This window comes from Tetrao urogallus (genome assembly GCF_951394365.1).
Source record: "Tetrao urogallus genome assembly, chromosome: 3".
Classification (NCBI taxonomy): Eukaryota; Metazoa; Chordata; class Aves; order Galliformes; family Phasianidae; genus Tetrao; species Tetrao urogallus.
In genome coordinates, this window is record NC_136815.1 from 59,476,370 (window position 1) to 59,494,530 (window position 18,161).

An 18,161-nucleotide genomic window follows, 5' to 3' on the forward strand; every position below is an offset into this window, starting at 1 on the left:
TTTGTTACAATATGCTGATTGGTCAGTTGAAAACATATTGGTTCTTACATGTCTTTCTTTAATATTTTTAATAGAAAGAATGGACTCCAGAAGTTGTGATTTCAGGACATTTTAACAGTGTTGAGGATGTACAGTGGGACCCAGAAGGAGAATTTATCATTAGCGTTGGTTCTGATCAAACTACTAGACTATTTGCTCCATGGAAAAGAAAACATGAGACACAGGTATGATCTTCAAAAAGAATTTGTGGGGTTGGTAAAGGCTTGCCTTTCCTGAGTTTGGAATAAGTCCTCTGAGTTTAGTTCTTATCTTCAATATCCTCAAAGCATGATATTCAAAACTGCTTGTGTAAATGTTTGGCTTAGTTATTCAGTATGTGTTGTTTTCACTTTAAAAATACTGGTTGCAAGTTTTAGTAATGACATGAATGATTGCTGTTTAACTCCTGAGTTCACCTTTGGCTTACCTTCAGTTAATGTTCTCCTGGGCTTTAAAAAAAAAACAACAAACAAACTAGCTCTGAAATAAGTGGTGCAAGAGTACATGCTTGATTCTAGTGATCATCTATTGCTCTTGTTTCATGCTTAGCTAAGCACTGTGGAGGATGGCCATAAAGATACTCAGCCTTGTTCTTTTCCCCCATGCAAATTTCTCACTGTATTTCTATTTTATCTATTTTTATATTATTTTGTTTGTGAATGTGACTTTTACCAGAATGATTACCCACCACTGAACTGCATTTGGCACATATTCCTGCAGCTCCTGAATAACTGTCTTCCAAAAGGAGTCTAAATTTTGTTGTAGGGAAGCCCTGTCTGGGAATGCTGCAGTTGCAGTTTCTCATTGATCGTTCATTTTGCTAGTCTGCAAACACAGGGTTGTGTTGTTTTGTTTTTGTTTTCTGACAGAACATTCCATTCAGGAAACTTCCAGAAACTAGAGCACTGAAGTCATGTGAGATCCTGTGCTAGCAATGGGGGGAGGTAAAGGGTAACTGTTACCACAGAAGCTTAGCTAAGTCACTGGCATAAACAGTTCCTTGTTTTCCTTCTTCCAGACTACACAGAAGTGGTAGCAATCCCAGATCAATTTGTAAGCTTTGCATTGTATTTTATGAAGAGCAGCTCCCGTTTGTTTCTCTGCTGCTTTTCCCTTGTCTCCAAGCTGGCAGGTGCAACAGCTCTGTGGAAAAGATAGAACGCTGGATTTGGCATATGGAAACTAAGTCCAGAACTAGCATGTTATGTAAGCTGACCGCATTCAAAACAGTTGTCAATAGCATATTCTCTGTGACCTACTGAAGCACCACTTTTCATTATGTATACTGTTTGCTAAATATTTGTCTGGAAGAACTGATCTTTACCTATGCAGCTGTTCCTGTTATCTCTGAAATTTTAGAATTAATGAACTGATTTAGCAGAATGATGGCAGTGTTCTTATCTAAGTGAACTGAATTATTGTACTTCTTCCTGATCTGACAAACAGCAGCCATCTGGCTGGATGGACCACATGTAAAGTCAAGTGACACCAATACTTTTTGCTGTAGGAGAAAGCTGTAGTAACCTGTAGGTGGGGTGAGGTGTCAGTAGGTTCCTACTTCCTGTATTTTGTTGTAGTAGAAATGGGTCATGTGAAGGGGTCTGGAACACTAGGCAATGCAGGCTTTTAAAATGCCAGCCTTTCCTTACTATACTGAGTTTAGCATCTGAAGAATTACAATAGGTAACATCTGATATTTGTCTGGATGATTCAGATATCTATTAAAAATTAAATAAATATTGAGCTTTTTTACTGAAGAGTACATAGTGCTAAATGCAAATTATCCCTTAAAACTTCAGTTCTGATACAGTGATGTGTTCACACGTCAGAAATAAGGAATAATACATAACTTCAATTTGTCATGCAGACTTACTCTTGAAATTTACTGGAAGAAGATTATTGCACAAACTTGCACAACCCTCCTTCTGCTTTGGTGTCTTTTTGTTTGTTTTGTTTGTTTTTAATTTTATGTACTGTATTTTAAAGTAAGCAAAGATGCACCCACTGTAGGGAAAGGAGGGTTTATTCCAATTTATTGCACCATTAGCTTTTTTTTTTTTTTTTTTTTGTAATTGAGTATTTTTTTTCTAATTGGAAAATACTGTGCTGTTTTGGTTTTCTGTAAGATTCCATTCATGTTGTATAGAAAGTTTAAAAATGAGATTTGAATGAATTTTTAGTGTAATACAGGAAATTTAGTCACCATAATGCCTGTTTGTGCAATACCTGGTATAATATAAATTGTTTGACTGCAGTTTTTCAGGGACTTTAATACTGAGGTAATATAAATTCTGAGTGAATAAAGTTACAACTAGCAGAACAAAAATTAATTCAGAAATACACACCAGCTGAAATATAGTATATAAATAACAACAAATGATTCTCCCTAAAAGTTTTTTCATGACACTGCATTTACTAGAAAATGAGTTTGGTTTTTTTTAAGAATTTTTACTTTCATATGTAGAATAAATACTATTTTTTAGGAAACTAATGTGAACAATTTAATATATTCTTGCTAATATTCTTTGCTTTGTGTCACAATTTAAAAAAAATAGATCTTACCCATTCAATTTTTGGTTAGCTGTTGATTCTCTTTTTTGGGTTAAAGTATGAGGGAAACTAAAAAAACTGTTTCCAATGAAAATGTTTCTTAAATCATCAGGGTTTTCCAATTGTTTTTGCATTAAGGAGCTATTTTGGTCTTTTCAGTTCTTGTACAGCTTCTACAAAGTGATTTTGCTTATTTTAGTTATGGAGAAAATACAGGAAGTAGGAACCTACTGACAGCAATGCTGTCATGCTTCAGGAAAGGCAGATGAAGGAAGTAGGTACTTCTTGCTACCTTCTTAGGTCTTTCAGAGCTATGTTTTTGAAAGCAATAAATAGCATACAGTCCTCCCTTTTTTTAAAGCAACTCATGCCTTTTGTAAGGTATAGCATGAAGAAGTTTTGGTGACTAGTTTGCCACAAAGGTAAGCAAATGCCCTAGGAAACCTGAGAAGTGACTCCATTCACTAATTGCAAGAGTCTTTGGTGGAAGAATGGGAGTTAGCTGATGTATGTGAGCATACACCAGTTTTATAAGCATTAATAGAAGGTTATTAGCTTTCCTTCATGTTAATAAAGTCATCAAGGAATTTATTAATGCTTTTTTACATCTCAGAATCTTACTGCTTCTCTGATTAAGAAATGCATTTTAACTGCATTTCTGTTTGTGTAGGTAACCTGGCATGAAATAGCCCGGCCTCAAGTACATGGGTATGACATGCGTTGTCTGGCAATGGTTGGCCGCTTTCAGTTTGTGTCAGGAGCAGATGAAAAAGTGCTTCGAGTTTTTTGTGCTCCCAAGAATTTTATAGAAAATTTCAGTAACATCACTGGTATTCCAATGGAGAAGCTGTGTTCCCATGTAAGTATTCTAAAGCAGTTATAAATGAAGCCGCCCTTTTCCATGTAAATGACATCAATGCTTTAGAAAGCATCAAATGCATTAACTTACACCAAATAATATAACAATTCTGAACCTTCATTTCTCCTTCCTCTTATGCTAGTTTCTCTGTGTGCTTTTTCAAATATATTTCCTGATGTTGTCATAGAACCACTGAAGTTGGGAAAGACCACTAAGGTCATCTAGTCTAACTGTCAACCTATCCACCACCATGTCCACTGAGTACTTGAAATAAAACAAGACATGTTGTCTGAAGAATATAGGTAAATTAAAAAAGAAAAAGAAAACATCAGCCCAAGTAGACTAGTGTATATATTTGATAATTTGCAAACAAACACTAATGCCTGACAATGTGCTTCTTCTTAATTTGAGGGTGTAGTAGTCTTCTTTGTATGTAATTATTATTGTGTGGTTTTGCGTTGTTTTGTGTTTTATTTTTTTTAATCATATATTTGGAAATAGCACCAAGCTTTCAGCACTGCTGTTGGTAGTTCTAGATAAATATTTATAAATAGGTATTTGCTCATGCTTTATTTCCTCTTGGCTGTGGAAATTTTCTTGTGAGGCTAGGACATTTCAGTTCTTGTAGGCCTATAGCTGTTGTATACAAGTGAGTGTTCCTGCTTGTTGGAAAGATAAGACTTGCAGCATTGCTATCCTTTTTTTGCTACTCATTCACTAGAGGAACTAATTCTGATTTTCTTTGCATCTTGTAGAGCAGCCCTCTTTCAGAATTGTTACCTCTTTGCATTCCTGGCTTAAAAGCAGTGTTTTCTGCGTAGATTCTCAAAGACAGATTAGCCCTTCCATTTTGTTTAACATTTGAAATGTGTAGGAAGGAAATCTATTAATTTTTAGTAGCAAGAAGTTACATAAGTAGATATCTGCTAATTGTGTTAAGTTGTAAGCATTGGTACTGATGACGTTGTGCAAATAACACTGTGCTTTTATAATACTGGCAGATGTCATTATTTTACTTTTATGTAGACTTTCCTTATCAGCTCTTCCTCTGAGTGCTGTGTTTTGATCTATGATATCACAAAATGTCTTACAGACTGTCTAAAGAGGAAGGCTTCACAAGCTGTAATGATACAGATACTCTTAAACAGCTTAATTGAAATAGTTTTGTGTGAATACTTTTCATTAGTGTGTAAGCTTTGTCTTAACTGTATTCAAATGCCTTCCCTAAGAAAGTGCCAAACCAAAAAGGCCAGCTTTATATTCAAACAAGAAGAGGAGCAGGATTACATGCAGTTCAAGCCTATTGGCTTGTGTTATACCTTACGTTATAAACAAGAAGCATTTTTGTTTTAAAAGCCACTTATACGTCAGTGTCAGACATTTTCTGATCAAGTTATGAATATTTAAATAATTAACATCTTATTCTAGGCCATCACCTAAATTTTAAGTCCAGTCTTCGTTCAAACTTTTCAAACCCTTGAACAAAGGAATTTTACAGCTGTTAGATCTAAAACTTTTCTATCTCTGCACGAAGGTCCTGAAGCTCACTTACCTGTCTAATTTTTGGCCATGTATTCCAGCCACATCTCTGTGTTATGTGCTAGATTGTGTTGGAAGCCATGGACAGAGACACCCCCTTAATTCACCTCAGAACAGACTACTTCCCAGTCCTATTGCATTACTGACTGCAGTGCTCTCAGCTGAGCCTTATCGTGTGTGTCCTAAATAAAATTATAGCTGAAAACCTGAATGTAGGAATGAAGATACATGCTTTACAACAGAACTTTTGTGCTGAGGCCTTAGATAAAGCTTTTTTTTTTTCTTGTTCCTCATATTGTCTCAGGTGTGCTGTGGGGTGAGTTGGGAGTTTTCCAAAGCCCCCCCTTCACTTTTCTCTAGCAAAGTCCCTGTTCTTACAGGGATTCATTAATCTATGGCCTTTAAAACCTGATCCCCACATGACAATTTGTGAAACTTTTCTCTCTCTTTTCAAATTCAGCAATCTTCTGACCTTCCAGAAGGTGCAACTGTGCCAGCATTGGGTTTATCCAATAAGGCTGTTTTTGAAGGTATGGCTAATAAGAAATAATAATGAGAAGTGATGGTGCTTCACATGTAAAGTTTTTTGGTTTTTTTTTAAATAATTTCATCAATGTTTGTCTTTTTGCTTGGTCTCATAGTGAACTTGACTAAGTTTCTAAGCTAGAAGTAAAGTTGTACAATGTGTTTATTTTGTCTGGCAGCACTTAAATATGGCACTTAACAAATACAGTGAGAACAAGTGAGAATGCTTTCTTGATTCAGCCCTTTATGTGCTTTTGGCTCCTCTCCTAAATATCCTGTAGTAAACCTTATGTGAACCCCAAATGCTCATTCCTTACCTCCCACACTGTGACCCACATTCTGTAGGACCCAAGGCCTCTCCTTGTTGTCTCCACCTAGATGTGAGACTGGCTGCGTGCTTGAGGTGGACCTGGAAATATCTGGGGCACGGTGTTACTCAGATTCCCCAAACTGAAGTTGTTCTTATGTTTTCTCTATGCTCCTCGTTGTTCCCTCAATCAGATTGCTGACAACTTCTAGCAAAAAATAATTGAGTATTATTAAATAAAATTGAATTCCACATTATTAAATCAGGGCTGTCCACTGCTTTTCTTTGTTCTTCTGTAAAATACCAGTATCCTTGACCTTCTAAGCTGTATTCTGGAGTCTTGTTCACATGCTCCTTGGACATTAACACCCTTGTAGAGGTTGTAGAAATAATGCAGTTTTAAGTGGAATTGCACACATTTTGTATTCTTTTCCTGTAAGAATAGACATAGACCTTTTCTGGGTAAATGACACTTTGTGAAAACATTGGAGAACTATTTCTCTAACATGAAGAAATGTTCTTTCAGTAAAGGCTGGAGAGACACCAGATCATATTCTTAGAGAAGTGGTGGGGACACCAGGACGGATAATTGTTTGGAGTGATAACTGTAACTGAGCCATATCTTGAGATTAGGTTTGGAAATGGGAAATCTGGTGTTTGATAAAGCATGTGGTAAAAATGTATTTTAATTGAAATCTACAAATTAGTTTTTTTCCCCTCTTTTCTGCCTAAACTTTTATCAGAAGGTATGAATTAATAAAGAAAGTATGTGAATTAGATTTTATCTTCAGGATCTTTAATGTTAATATAGCTAAATTGTCCTAAAACCTAATTGAGAGGAAAAATATCCTTGTTGTACATGACATAATTTATTTTGGCGAAAATCTTTTTTTTTCCTGCTCTTTCTTAAGACCTTCCACTAACAGAGGGAAATAAGTTCCATCTTCTAGAGTATCGCCACACAGAAAGCAATAAAGTTCAGTTGATTTCATGTGCCATACCCAGCAGTAGCACTATAATAGAAAAGCTGTCAAATTTTTGTGCTGTCCATTATTGTCCACCAAATGCTATCAGCACTGATAGCTTAAGTTAAGTCCCATAGAATGTTGTTTTTGCTTACTCTACAGAGGAATCTTACAGTGAACAGCCATGAGGAAGTATCTCAAGTTAGATACATGCTACTGATTTTTCTTTTTTTTTTTTCAAGTAGAAAGTAGGCAGGATGGATAACAAAATAGTCTTGCTGTTCTGCTGAGTTCTCTACCTACTTTTTTAAACAGCTATATTCAAAATTTGCATTTCACAAAACAGCACTTTACCCCGACTTGATATCTTAAATATTTCTTTCAAAGTGAATATTGAGTTGAATTTTAATGTAACTGAATAATTTCAGTTAGTACGTTTGCCTACAGCTACGAAGGCTGAGCACTTGGCAGGTTTGCTGAAGTTTGCAAACTATGTAGACTTCTTCAAGCATGACTTTTCATGTAGGTGTCTACATGATATGAAATTGAACTTTATTTCTTTGGATTTTTTTATTTAAATTTTCAAGGAGGAAAATGATTTAACACTGGGGACGCAACAGTTTCAGCTCATATTGACTGATTCTTTGATATATCAAAGTTTCTTTGGGAATCTCTGAAGGAGACTCTGATAGTGAAGAGGTTAATCCCAGAGTGGAACTAGTTCAAAGGTTGGATTGTTCTTATGTCTTTGTTGGTTTTTTTTTTCAAAAGTCTTCTCAGTGTTACGTGCATCAGAATCACTGGATTCTAATGTTTGTATTAATGTTGCTTGGATTTTCAAAATAATGGAGGGTTTTCCCTTGTGTAATACATGCTTATATTTTCTTTTATATCAAAAATGTTCTCTACAGCTAATAAAGTCCTTATTTTGAATAGGAGATATATCTGCTCAAGTAGCTGAGGATGAAGAAACGTTTAATACTATTTCTAATCAGTATCCTGAGACATATTTTCAACCCCTGATCCTTACAGGTATGAGATTATTTTCTGTTGTATGAAGTAGAGAATTAGGTTTATTGGGTATTATCTTAGAAGTGTAATTTAGCTGATTTTAGATTATCTACTGCCAAATTTAAATATGTTATACAAATGTCTTTTAGAACCTCCTCAAGAGGATCACTTGCTGCAGAATACATTGTGGCCTGAAATTCAGAAGTTGTAAGTTTTTTTTTTTTTTCTTTCCCTAAAGCTATTGCAATATTAATGTAGTCTGGTCTTATAACTCTACCTGACTTACTACCTGATATGACCCTGTGCAGCATATATCTTGTAAAATAAATATATGTATCACAAAGGTAAGAGCCTGAGGAAAAGGGCAGGAATTTTTGCTTTCTTTTGCTTTTTGGCAGACTGTGCAGATCACGTCTGTCTTTCTGCTCTGGAAGTAGTGCTGCTACTCAAGGCTGATGGGGCAAATACGTAACTTCCTCTCAAAGCCCAAGGAAGTTGTCAGATGCAATAGATGGAAGCAGCAGCTGAAACAAGCTGTGGTTGGTGGTAAAGCAAGGAGGTGACTGTGGGTTAAGATGGTTGCAGACCCAGTTTGGGTATTGAATGCTGACAAAATAAGTTATGGTTCACAAACGTAATAGGTCATGCAAATAATTGTTGAGGTTGCAGGGTTTTAGAATTCTTCTACTGTGTTTTGTTCCTTCTTTTTCTGTGATTCATTCAAAGTATTAATTTCATAATAATTTGCAAATGAAGTTTCTAACGTATTTGTTCCCTCAGGGTCTCAGTAACATTAGGTTGCAATTGCTCAAGCTTCAAAGTTTTGGTGAGCTTCACTCAAAAGAGCTGGTCTTAGTTACAAGTTGTTGCATGCTAACCTTAGCCAAAATTTGTTTTCTTGACTCATTGTCAATTAGATAGGCTCTTTGAACCTCTCAGAGTGTTTGCAAATGGCAGTACCAGGGAGTTGATAGGAAATGGAGGGGATAATGGAAAAAAGTCTTAACTGTAGATTTTGCATGGCTGTTTTAAGTGAGTTTAGGTAACAGTGCTGCTCTCGAAGCAGAGCTGTGAGTAGGAAACTGATTATCTACATATGTTGGGCAGCATTCTCATTTCTGATCTTGAATATGCAAAGGAATTAGTCATTTCAAGTTCTTATGTATTTTCTAACGTGAATCTCCTGAAACAGTAGTCTCGGGCAGAAGCAAGAATGTTGAGTCTTCGATGACTACATTTACCAATTTTATGGCTTTGTTTGGGGAGGGGAGATGGAAGAGGAAATATTTAAAACACAACAACAACAAAAACCCCAACATTTTAGGAAAGCTGCTTCCAAATTGCTTTCATTTGGCTGAGTAGGAGGTTTTGTTGGGAACTCATCTTTATGGTTCAGCTGGGCAGTTAATCTTCTTTGAATACTTTAAAATGCTTTTACACCAGGGAAGCTGGCAGGAACTAGACTGTGTCTGTATGTTTTGTAATTACCAACGATTACATTAAATGCTTCTCCTGTGCACGCAACGGCTGCTAATGCATCTGCTTTATTTAAGTAGTTTGGTGGTGATCATAAGTAGTGAAAAGGGGCCAAGGCCAAAATTTTCCTTTGTTTGTCTTAACATTTCTCAGTGTTTATTGTTGATATTCTGCTATGGGAGTACTGCTAATCAAACCTCGTTTAGTAAAATATCCTTTATTTTATGATGGCTCTCAGGTGACTTATCAGCAGTTTTTTCTGTAGTTAGAGAAACTGTTAATGATAGAGATTCCTTTGTGTAAAAGAAACAAGATGCAAGCTGTCTTTCAGATTTTCTTTTTTTTGTTCAGGATAATCTTGAAAGAAGTAACATGAAATTGCATAATGCAGATTTCAAGTTACCATGGCAGCAGAAAAACAGCATGAGGAACTGACTTGCCAAAAATAGCCTCTTTGTTATTGACATTTGTGTATTCCCAGCTCTAGCTCAGCACCAAATTTTGAAGGATTAGTGTTCAGTTTTGATAACTATTTGGTTGAGTGGGTTTTAGCATGAAGAACTTGCTGAATTTTTTACATAATCTAATAACTTTAAGATAAAAATATGATAAATCCTATGAGAATATGCTAATCCTTATCCTCTTGGAAAATTACCATAGAATGTATATATGCAATATGTATGCTTTATGTAATACACTTGGAAGTCCTGAGACATCCTTTTTGACACTAGAAAATTACAGTAATCATTTGCCTGGAAACTTTGAACGTCCATTCGGCTCACCTGCGCATAAGAAAATGTTATGAATTACACATTGCTAGGGCAAAATGGCTTGTGGCTGGAAATGTCATTTCATTATTCATTGATACAGTTGCTTTGTTCTCCATTGTGAAGCCTTTTTTGTGCTGCATTATGTAACGAAGGGATGGGATTGAATGTATATGAGTGGAGGGAGGGCTTGTGACTGGGACTTGCTGTCTTCATCTTTAATGAAGTCACACCTCAGTGAGTCCCTGCTTGTACAGATGCATATTATAGTTTAGTTTGTTTTTTGGGTGGGGGGTAGAGGGAGAGTTTGTATCTTCTTGGGCTTTCTAGGATTTTCATCAAGCTTATTGGCACAAATTGTCACTTGTTCTGGACGTTGCTCTAAGCTTTGGGGATTGTTCCTGCGAAGCAAAGTTGTAGCTGACGATGGTCCATCACTGTGTGGGAGGGAGGCACCTTCTCCTTGATCAGAACTCTGTTCTGATGTAGCTCTGAAGAGATGAGCAGTTCTCCAGATAAACTCCTCTGGTCAACAGTATTGCAAAGACTTTGTTATATGGGACTGATGTTCATGGGATTTTACTTACAGCCAAAACAGCCATCTGTTTAAGTGGCAAATTACTGTCTGTGTCTGTTGAATAGAGTAACTGCTGGGCATTTCCCACAGACAGACTCCCACATTCATGTCTAAAGTCTGGGGACATGCTGGCACTTCATGAAGAATGTGTACAGGCCTTCTGGGAAGAGAGAGACTGGTGGCTGCTTAATTGGAACATTAATTTGCAAATTTAATTGTGTCTTATAACGGTGAAGCTATTAATTTGTGTCTTCCCCTCACCCTTCCCAGAAGGGTTGTCATCATAATGTTTACTTTAAAAGTAGATTTCTGAAAGTTGCCTTATATTGGAAACTATTGAAAGTCAAGTTTTTAAAACTGAAAATATTCCATTCAAGGTGTGCTTTCAGTGAAATTCAGTAAAGGAGAAACAGCTTGTGGAATAACTTGTGAAACAAGTCTTTGGTTACTTTGTTTTTATCTCATATAATGTAATACTGCAGAGGGTTTAACAGCAATATTTTGATCTTCTCTATGCAACTTTTGCTCTTATTAAATAGAAGCATTAAAATACTCCTCCTCAAATGAAAACAAGACAGCATCTTTTACAAAGTCACACAAGCATTGGTCAGACCAAGAGCCTCTAGAGACCAGTGTTATGCCCAGGGACTATAATGGCAATAGGACATTTGTTTTCAAAGATATGAGATCCTTGCTTCAGTTAGTCCAAGCAACAACATCCAAGAAAAAACCAACTGCAAATGAAGTGGCTGGCAGGGAAGACAGAGTGATGTATTGCCCGGGCTGAGGCTGACTCCTTGCTCTGTGGCTGTGGTGAGTCTAGCTGTTTCCTACAGCATGGCAGACTGGACTACATGATTTGGGGTAGGAGCAATTGTGCTGTCTTATGAAGAAGAAAACTCTGTGTAAGCAGACACCCCAAGGAAGATGGTTCCCTGCAGTATTCACTGTTTTCAGCTCAGGAGCTTCTGAAGCTGAATATGTGTTTTTATTATGTTTCAACAACACTCACTGGTTTTTTCTTCCATTTACTTGTGGAGTCCTGTTTGAACCAATGCAAAATTGCAGTTCTCTTGATACCTTTTCTCACAGAGGTCAGAAAATGCATTGTCTCTGATGTAAAGAATCCTCCCAGCAAATTTTGTAGTAGAAGAGACAATGCCCTTTCTGTGCCCGTTGTTGTTTGCAGTTCAGTGTTGTTACCCCTGTCATACAGAACAAGGGGTAATCAAGTAAATAGTCTCTGAGCATAAGGTCACAAGGAGTAATAAACAAGCCCTGATACCTCTGTACTTCATGGCACTCAAAACAGTGTCCTTACGTTGTCATTGTTCAGGAGTGATGGGAAAGCTGGAAAACAGGGAGGTGATTCCAAGTAAGGTTGGCCTCATGCAGAGATTGTTTAACTTTGTCCATGAGGATTTCTGTGTTATTCCTTAAATATTCCTGTGTTTCTGATTAGATAAGTGAGTTATGTGGCCTAGGTTTCATCCAGAATTCTTACGGCTTTGCTTTGAACAGAAAGTGAAATGCTTGCTTAGGTACTATAAATCCCTCCAGCAGCTGGTATTTAGCTGATATTTTTCTACTGTTTCAAGATGTTGCCAACTTTATTCTGCTTCTGATCTCTGACTGGTAGTAGTTTGTTAGCCTTTGTTTTTCTTTTGCGATTTTAAAATATGTGGCTTCTAATTTTTATTGATAGCGTTAAAATTGTTTTACAAGAAAACAAGAGTACATTAAATGCTGTCTGCTTTTTGTTAGTAATTGCAGTAGGTTTTGCATTGCTGATGATTTAGGACTATGAAATGTGCTGGAGTGGTTCATCTCTAGTCAGTTCCTAAACATGAAAGAGTTTATGCAGATGTTTGAATTGAATGCAGAGTATTATCAGGATTTGTTTGGAATGCGAAACAGAAAGTGTTGTTTGTTGAAAGATGCTCCTAGTATGTATCTTCCATTTTTACAAAGGGATTTAAGTTAATATAAAAACCCTAATGCATACTGCAGAAATGTCTGTGCTGTGATAAATAGCTTTTGAAATTTATTTCAGGTATGGACATGGATATGAAATTTTTTGTGTTGCTTGCAATAATTCAAACACTGTAATTGCCTCAGCGTGTAAGGTAAGAAAAGATTCTAGCACCATCTAGTGAAAAGTGCTGTCATATTTCTAGGGCTGACAGAAGAGATGTCAGAATTCAATTTGTACTGTACTGTATCTGCTCTTTAAGTTAACGTGAAAGATTTCTTATAAATGCCAGTTGCCTTGCAAAGGTGAGATTGAATACAGAGATGCTGTTATTCAGAAATAACTCTGTGATTTGTTGAAAGTTCTTAGTAAGAGGAATTCTAACAAACAGTTATTTGTAACATTTTTCTGACACATTGTCATTGCTGGTAGAATGCAGTGAAACAATCTTGAAACTTTGTAGAAGGAGCTGGACTGTAACTCATGAAAAAAAAAAGCCCCTTAACATTTTGGTATATTGAAATGTGTGATTTTTATATTTGCCTTATTTAATTCACACTGGGTTTTTTTTTAATTTATTTTTTATTTTTTTTCTCCACAGGCTTCCAAAAAAGAACATGCAGCAATTATTTTGTGGAGCACTTCTTCTTGGAAGAAAATACAGAGTTTGCCATTTCACAATCTGACTGTTACTCAGCTGGCATTTTCACCTAATGACAAACTTCTATTAGCAGTGTCCAGAGACAGAAATTGGTCACTGTGGAGGGAAGAAGTCTCATCAGAGTCAGGTAAGGTACATGGGATGGATTTTACACATTTGAAGACTTTAAGATTTGTTCGCTATTTTTGGCTTCAAAGTATTTGGAAGATAATTGGTAAAATATTTTAAATGGACACTTTCCTTACAACTATTAAGTATTTAATAGTGGTATGTGTTCCTGTAGCTTTAGGAAGTGCAATTCATGGTGCATAGAAAAACTATAATGGGAGTTAAAATGTAGAAAGGGATATGATCAGGCATTAAATACTGTTTGATTGAAGTCTTCCTGCCTTTTACTTGTGGCTGTACATTACAAATTTACTGAAATCAGGTACATGAGCTGGAATACAGCGTCTGAATTTCAAACTGGTTTTCTGTCACGCAAAACCATTGTCTTGGTGTTCTGCACAAGCTACATTAGAAGGTTCGTTATTACATTGCTGTGTCCTGCATAGTACTGCCTTGTCTCTTTTTGCAGGGCATGATGCTCTGAGGCTCTTGACAGGATTAATTTCTGTCTTTGGTGTGGCTTTCCTATAATCCTACGCAATTGATTAATTTGGCTCGCTGTCTCTGCCTGTAAAATAGAACTGATGGTAAAGATTCAGTTGACTTTCTCATTAGGACTTTAAGCCTTGCAAAATCGTAAGGAAATTGCTGTTGAACATGAATGGATTCCTTGAACAGATGCTTATGCTGAAAACAATTATCATTGCACCATTGACTTAGTAAGAGCCCAGTAGTGTTTATGTGCTACAAGGTTACTGAGCTCTATAGAGTTTTCTCACAGACTTGGCAGTGAGTTTTCACCCTGTCACACAGTGTCTGCGTTCTGGCTTGAGATTCTGTTCTGCTCAGACTTGTATTTTAAAGCCTGGCATATTGTCCAGAGTAGTTAATATTTTGGATTAAAGAGTATGAATTCGTACAGAAAGCAGAGGAAGCCCTTTTTATCTATTCATCACAAACTTCTCCATCTACAAAACATTGTTATTAGTATAAAGCAAGACTACTTGTATTGGCATCCCAATAAATGCAGTTATTCAACTTCTATGTTCTGAAATGACAGTTCTTTCTAATTAGGAAAAGCATTCCCAAAGCTTTGCTGTCTGCTAATCAGATTTGCTGCCTGATTTTATGTGTGGTGAAACCGCAGCTTATCTTGGTGGGAGCAGATTAAGCTTTGGGATTGGATCATTGTGACTTCAGCTCTTGGGCCTTTACTGGTAACAACTAGAAACTGTAGTGGGTTGCTGGGCTGTATGTGTACACATGGTGAAAACTGCACTATACTAAAGCTTTTGAAGTCAGTGTTTTTATTAAAAGTTTGTATGAAGCCTTGATATGTAATGCTTGAAATTCATTTCTTGTGAAACAGGTAAGCGTATAAAGGAAACTGTTCCCAGTTTTCATGCTGTAAGGACTGAGTGGTGTGGTCTTGGATCAGTACTAATTATGTTCAATTGATTAACGTTGGGAAAAGATACTAAGTACTCCTGACACTATTACTAAGTACCTCCCAAGTGCTTTAAAGATGAGTGTAACGGCATCCAATTATTCCTGCTGTTCATATTATTCTTAATTATTCTAGGTACTTCTAGCAAACAAAGTAGTTGAAGTGAAGGTTTTTTCTTTGTTTTATTCCAGGACCATTTTTCAGTTGCTGTGCACACACAGACAAAAATACAGCTGTTCACAGTCGAATCATTTGGTCTTGTGATTGGATGCCAGATAGCAAATATTTTGTTACTGGCAGTCGGGACAAAAAGGTAATTAATGTAAAAGGAATTTTAAAAGCCCAGAATCATTTTAAGTGTATTTAAGATTAGCAAGTGCTGTATTCTGATGGACTCATGGTCTATGAGCACTAAGAGACAATAGTGTATGTTACCACAGAAATCAGGGAGACTTTCATATGGTGGATAAAGTGCTCAAATATGTGTGTACAAGACTGCGTCTCAACTTTGCGCAGTGAGATAAGCATATGTCACAAACTGTCATGGGTATCTACTTCAGGTTTTATTGGATTTTCATAATATAATCTGTATTTGTTATTAATATATTTAATGCAGTCAAGCAGACTTTCTAAGCAGTTGAATCTTTGTAGGTAGAAACTTTTAGGGGTCATCGCCTTTGTTCTGTGCTCTGGGAGTATTTTAACGGAGGGATTCTTAGATGATTCTCTTTTTCACAGGTCATCATCTGGGGCCAGTGTGATTTATCTGTGACTACTGAAGGCAGTGTGTTGGATTCAATCAAACCTTGTTCAACAGTACTGGATGCTGGAGATTCTGTTACTGCTGTTAGTATCAGCCGTGTGCTTACTCCTGATGGAAGGTATTGCTGGCTTATATAGTGCCATTCTGAATTCATCTTGAAATCAGTATGTTTTTCCCCTTTAGTAATTTTGTGTGGCTTAACAGCTCTTAACATGTAGCTGTCAAGTATTTGACTACTTGAATTCTTTTTTCTTTCCTTAACCTATTTTCGGGTGGGGGGGGAGAGGATGACAGAGTGGGTTAATGCATCTGAGGCACATTTGTTCTTATGATAATGTTGTCTGGACTGATGCTGTAATAACCTGCTTATGAGTATTATATTTTTTATTCTAACCAAATGAATTTACAAATTCCTGTTTTGTTCATTTTTATGGAGGTGCTTTGATTTATACTGATTTTTTTTTTTTTTTTCATGAAAAAAGTGTATATTATTTTGAAGGCTGAGTTGCAATGCTTTGTTTGAGTGCTTAGAATTCTGCAGTTCTTTTAGAATTAATGCAGTTGTTCTCTTTACAGGTATATTGTCGCAATAGGCTTAGAGAATGGGAAGATTAACTTTTACACATGGAAGCAGAGTGGGCAAGAACCATCAGCAGCTGACTGGACCAAGTGTGTTGAGATGGATAACAGGTATATCTTTTGAAGTATTTTAGGAGCAATTAAGTGTTCTTACCAAGACTGATAGTACTGGAATTTTTTTCTTATGTTATAAAATGATATGAAACTGCTTTATTTTCATACAAATTTGATATCCTTTTAGGAAAAGACTGATCCCTGGAAACCTGCAGATGTCTTTTATCATAGTCTGAAAATAAAAAATAAAGCTTTTTTAGTGTTAACCAGAGAACAAGATGGTAGAAAATACTGAATGCTGGGGGAAAGAATCACTGAATAACTGTCTGTATACATTTGCAAAGAATTTTGAAGTAGATGACAAAGTTTTAAAGAGCAGCTTATAGCAAAAACTAAAGGAATCGTAAGTTGAATATGGTGCTGCTATGGTGACAGTAAGTGAAACTCTACAGAGAGACTTTGAATATTTAATTTGGAACATTTTCTTAGATTCTTTCTCTATGTATTGACATGGATAGTATCAGAAATGAAAGTTGATGGTGACTTTGGCCTGTGTACTTGTAGTGAATTTGAAAGGGATGCCAAATGACAGGAAATGACATACTAAAACCCAAAAATCTGTCCTATCTTGGTAACTGAGATGCTAGATCTTCAGCCTAACATGACAAAACTTCAAATCAATAGCTGTTTAAATAATTGATGACCGTGAAGATAAAATGTCACTGTCATTAATGGCCCTACTTATTTTTAAGATCTTCATACCTGCTGATTATCACAAGTCAGCTTTTCCTCAGTTGGTAGAGTTAAGTGTACTAATTATATAAATGTTGATGTTTACATTCACATACCCAACTGTGCTTGACATTTCGCAGTTATGTATGGATTTCTTTTTGTTGCAGCCAAAGCCATGCTCTTGCTGTGAAACGTTTGTGTTGGAGACATCGTGAGGGCAGAGCTGGACATAATGATCAGAAAAACAGCGAGTGGTTGCAGCTTGCAAGTTGTGGAGCTGATCACTGTGTTAAAATATTCAATGTCAACAGATTTGCTCTTTAACAGAGACAGCAGGCCTGTCTGTGCGAAATTAATTCGCAACACTTTTTCAGCATTTTTTAATCTTGTTTTTGAATTGTTTTCTGCTGTGGAAAGTGAAACATCTGAAATATAACTTATTAAAACAACTTTGATAACTGGAAATATTTTTCTAATTCTGCACTTCTGGGAAATGTGAAGTATTTATATATTTTGATTGGTGAATGTCCTGGAGATCAGGGATGGGAGGTGTGGGATATGGCATAGAAGAAGGTTAAGGAGATCTCTTTGTTCACTGTGAGTCTGGAGTAGGTGGGAGGCAGCCAATAGTTGGGTTCTTGCATGCTTGGGTTGAAAATGGAATTGTTTGAAACACCTTATTATTAAATGCAACTGTCAGTTAGCCTGTCAGTGCTGGCACTGTTTCAGCATCTGCAGTTAACCAGAGATCAGAATTGACTGCACATCTCTCCCTGATAGCCTTCAGAGTGTTTATTATAGTACCTGTCCAAGTCTTAGACCAGCTGGCTATAGAACAGGCATGTCCAATCCACTGGCTGCATGCAGACTGGCATGACTAGCAGTGCAGCGCGCCCTGCCTTGCTCTGCTCTGTAAGGGTGGTGGCTCTTCCCTGTGGAGTGACCCTGAGCATGCAACCATCATTAGTAACACTGTGTGAACTGGAACACAGGGAGAGCTGTGCTGAGCAGCACGGACTCAAGCGATGACAAATAATTGTATGTGTTTTGATACACTGGCTAAGCAAAGAATACACAGTCATGCTTTCTGTTTTTATAAAGGAGTTTGAGAATAGATTTCAAGATAGCAAAAAAATCATGAATTTTTTTTGTGGCACCGTTTTCGGTTGATATAAATACATTACCTGCAAATTTCTAAATGCAATGTATAGAGCTGCAATGAGATATTCA

The 18,161-nt window shown here is 36.6% G+C and overlaps 1 protein-coding gene across 1 annotated transcript in view; it reads left to right on the top strand.

The window, feature by feature from the left end:
• The window catches only part of ELP2 (elongator acetyltransferase complex subunit 2), a gene marked incomplete at both ends in the record, with an annotated part of 33,841 nt that extends 16,586 nt beyond the window's left edge, over positions 1–17,255 (top strand). The window contains 11 exons of the mRNA XM_079534010.1: positions 75–224; positions 3,260–3,448; positions 5,448–5,517; positions 7,721–7,816; positions 7,945–8,002; positions 12,669–12,741; positions 13,189–13,375; positions 14,995–15,116; positions 15,542–15,684; positions 16,143–16,256; positions 17,099–17,255. Coding sequence (XP_079390136.1) covers positions 75–224; positions 3,260–3,448; positions 5,448–5,517; positions 7,721–7,816; positions 7,945–8,002; positions 12,669–12,741; positions 13,189–13,375; positions 14,995–15,116; positions 15,542–15,684; positions 16,143–16,256; positions 17,099–17,255 — 1,359 coding nt within the window. The remainder of the gene's footprint in view (positions 1–74; positions 225–3,259; positions 3,449–5,447; positions 5,518–7,720; positions 7,817–7,944; positions 8,003–12,668; positions 12,742–13,188; positions 13,376–14,994; positions 15,117–15,541; positions 15,685–16,142; positions 16,257–17,098) is intronic.
• Between the last annotated feature and the right edge of the window lie 906 nt (positions 17,256–18,161).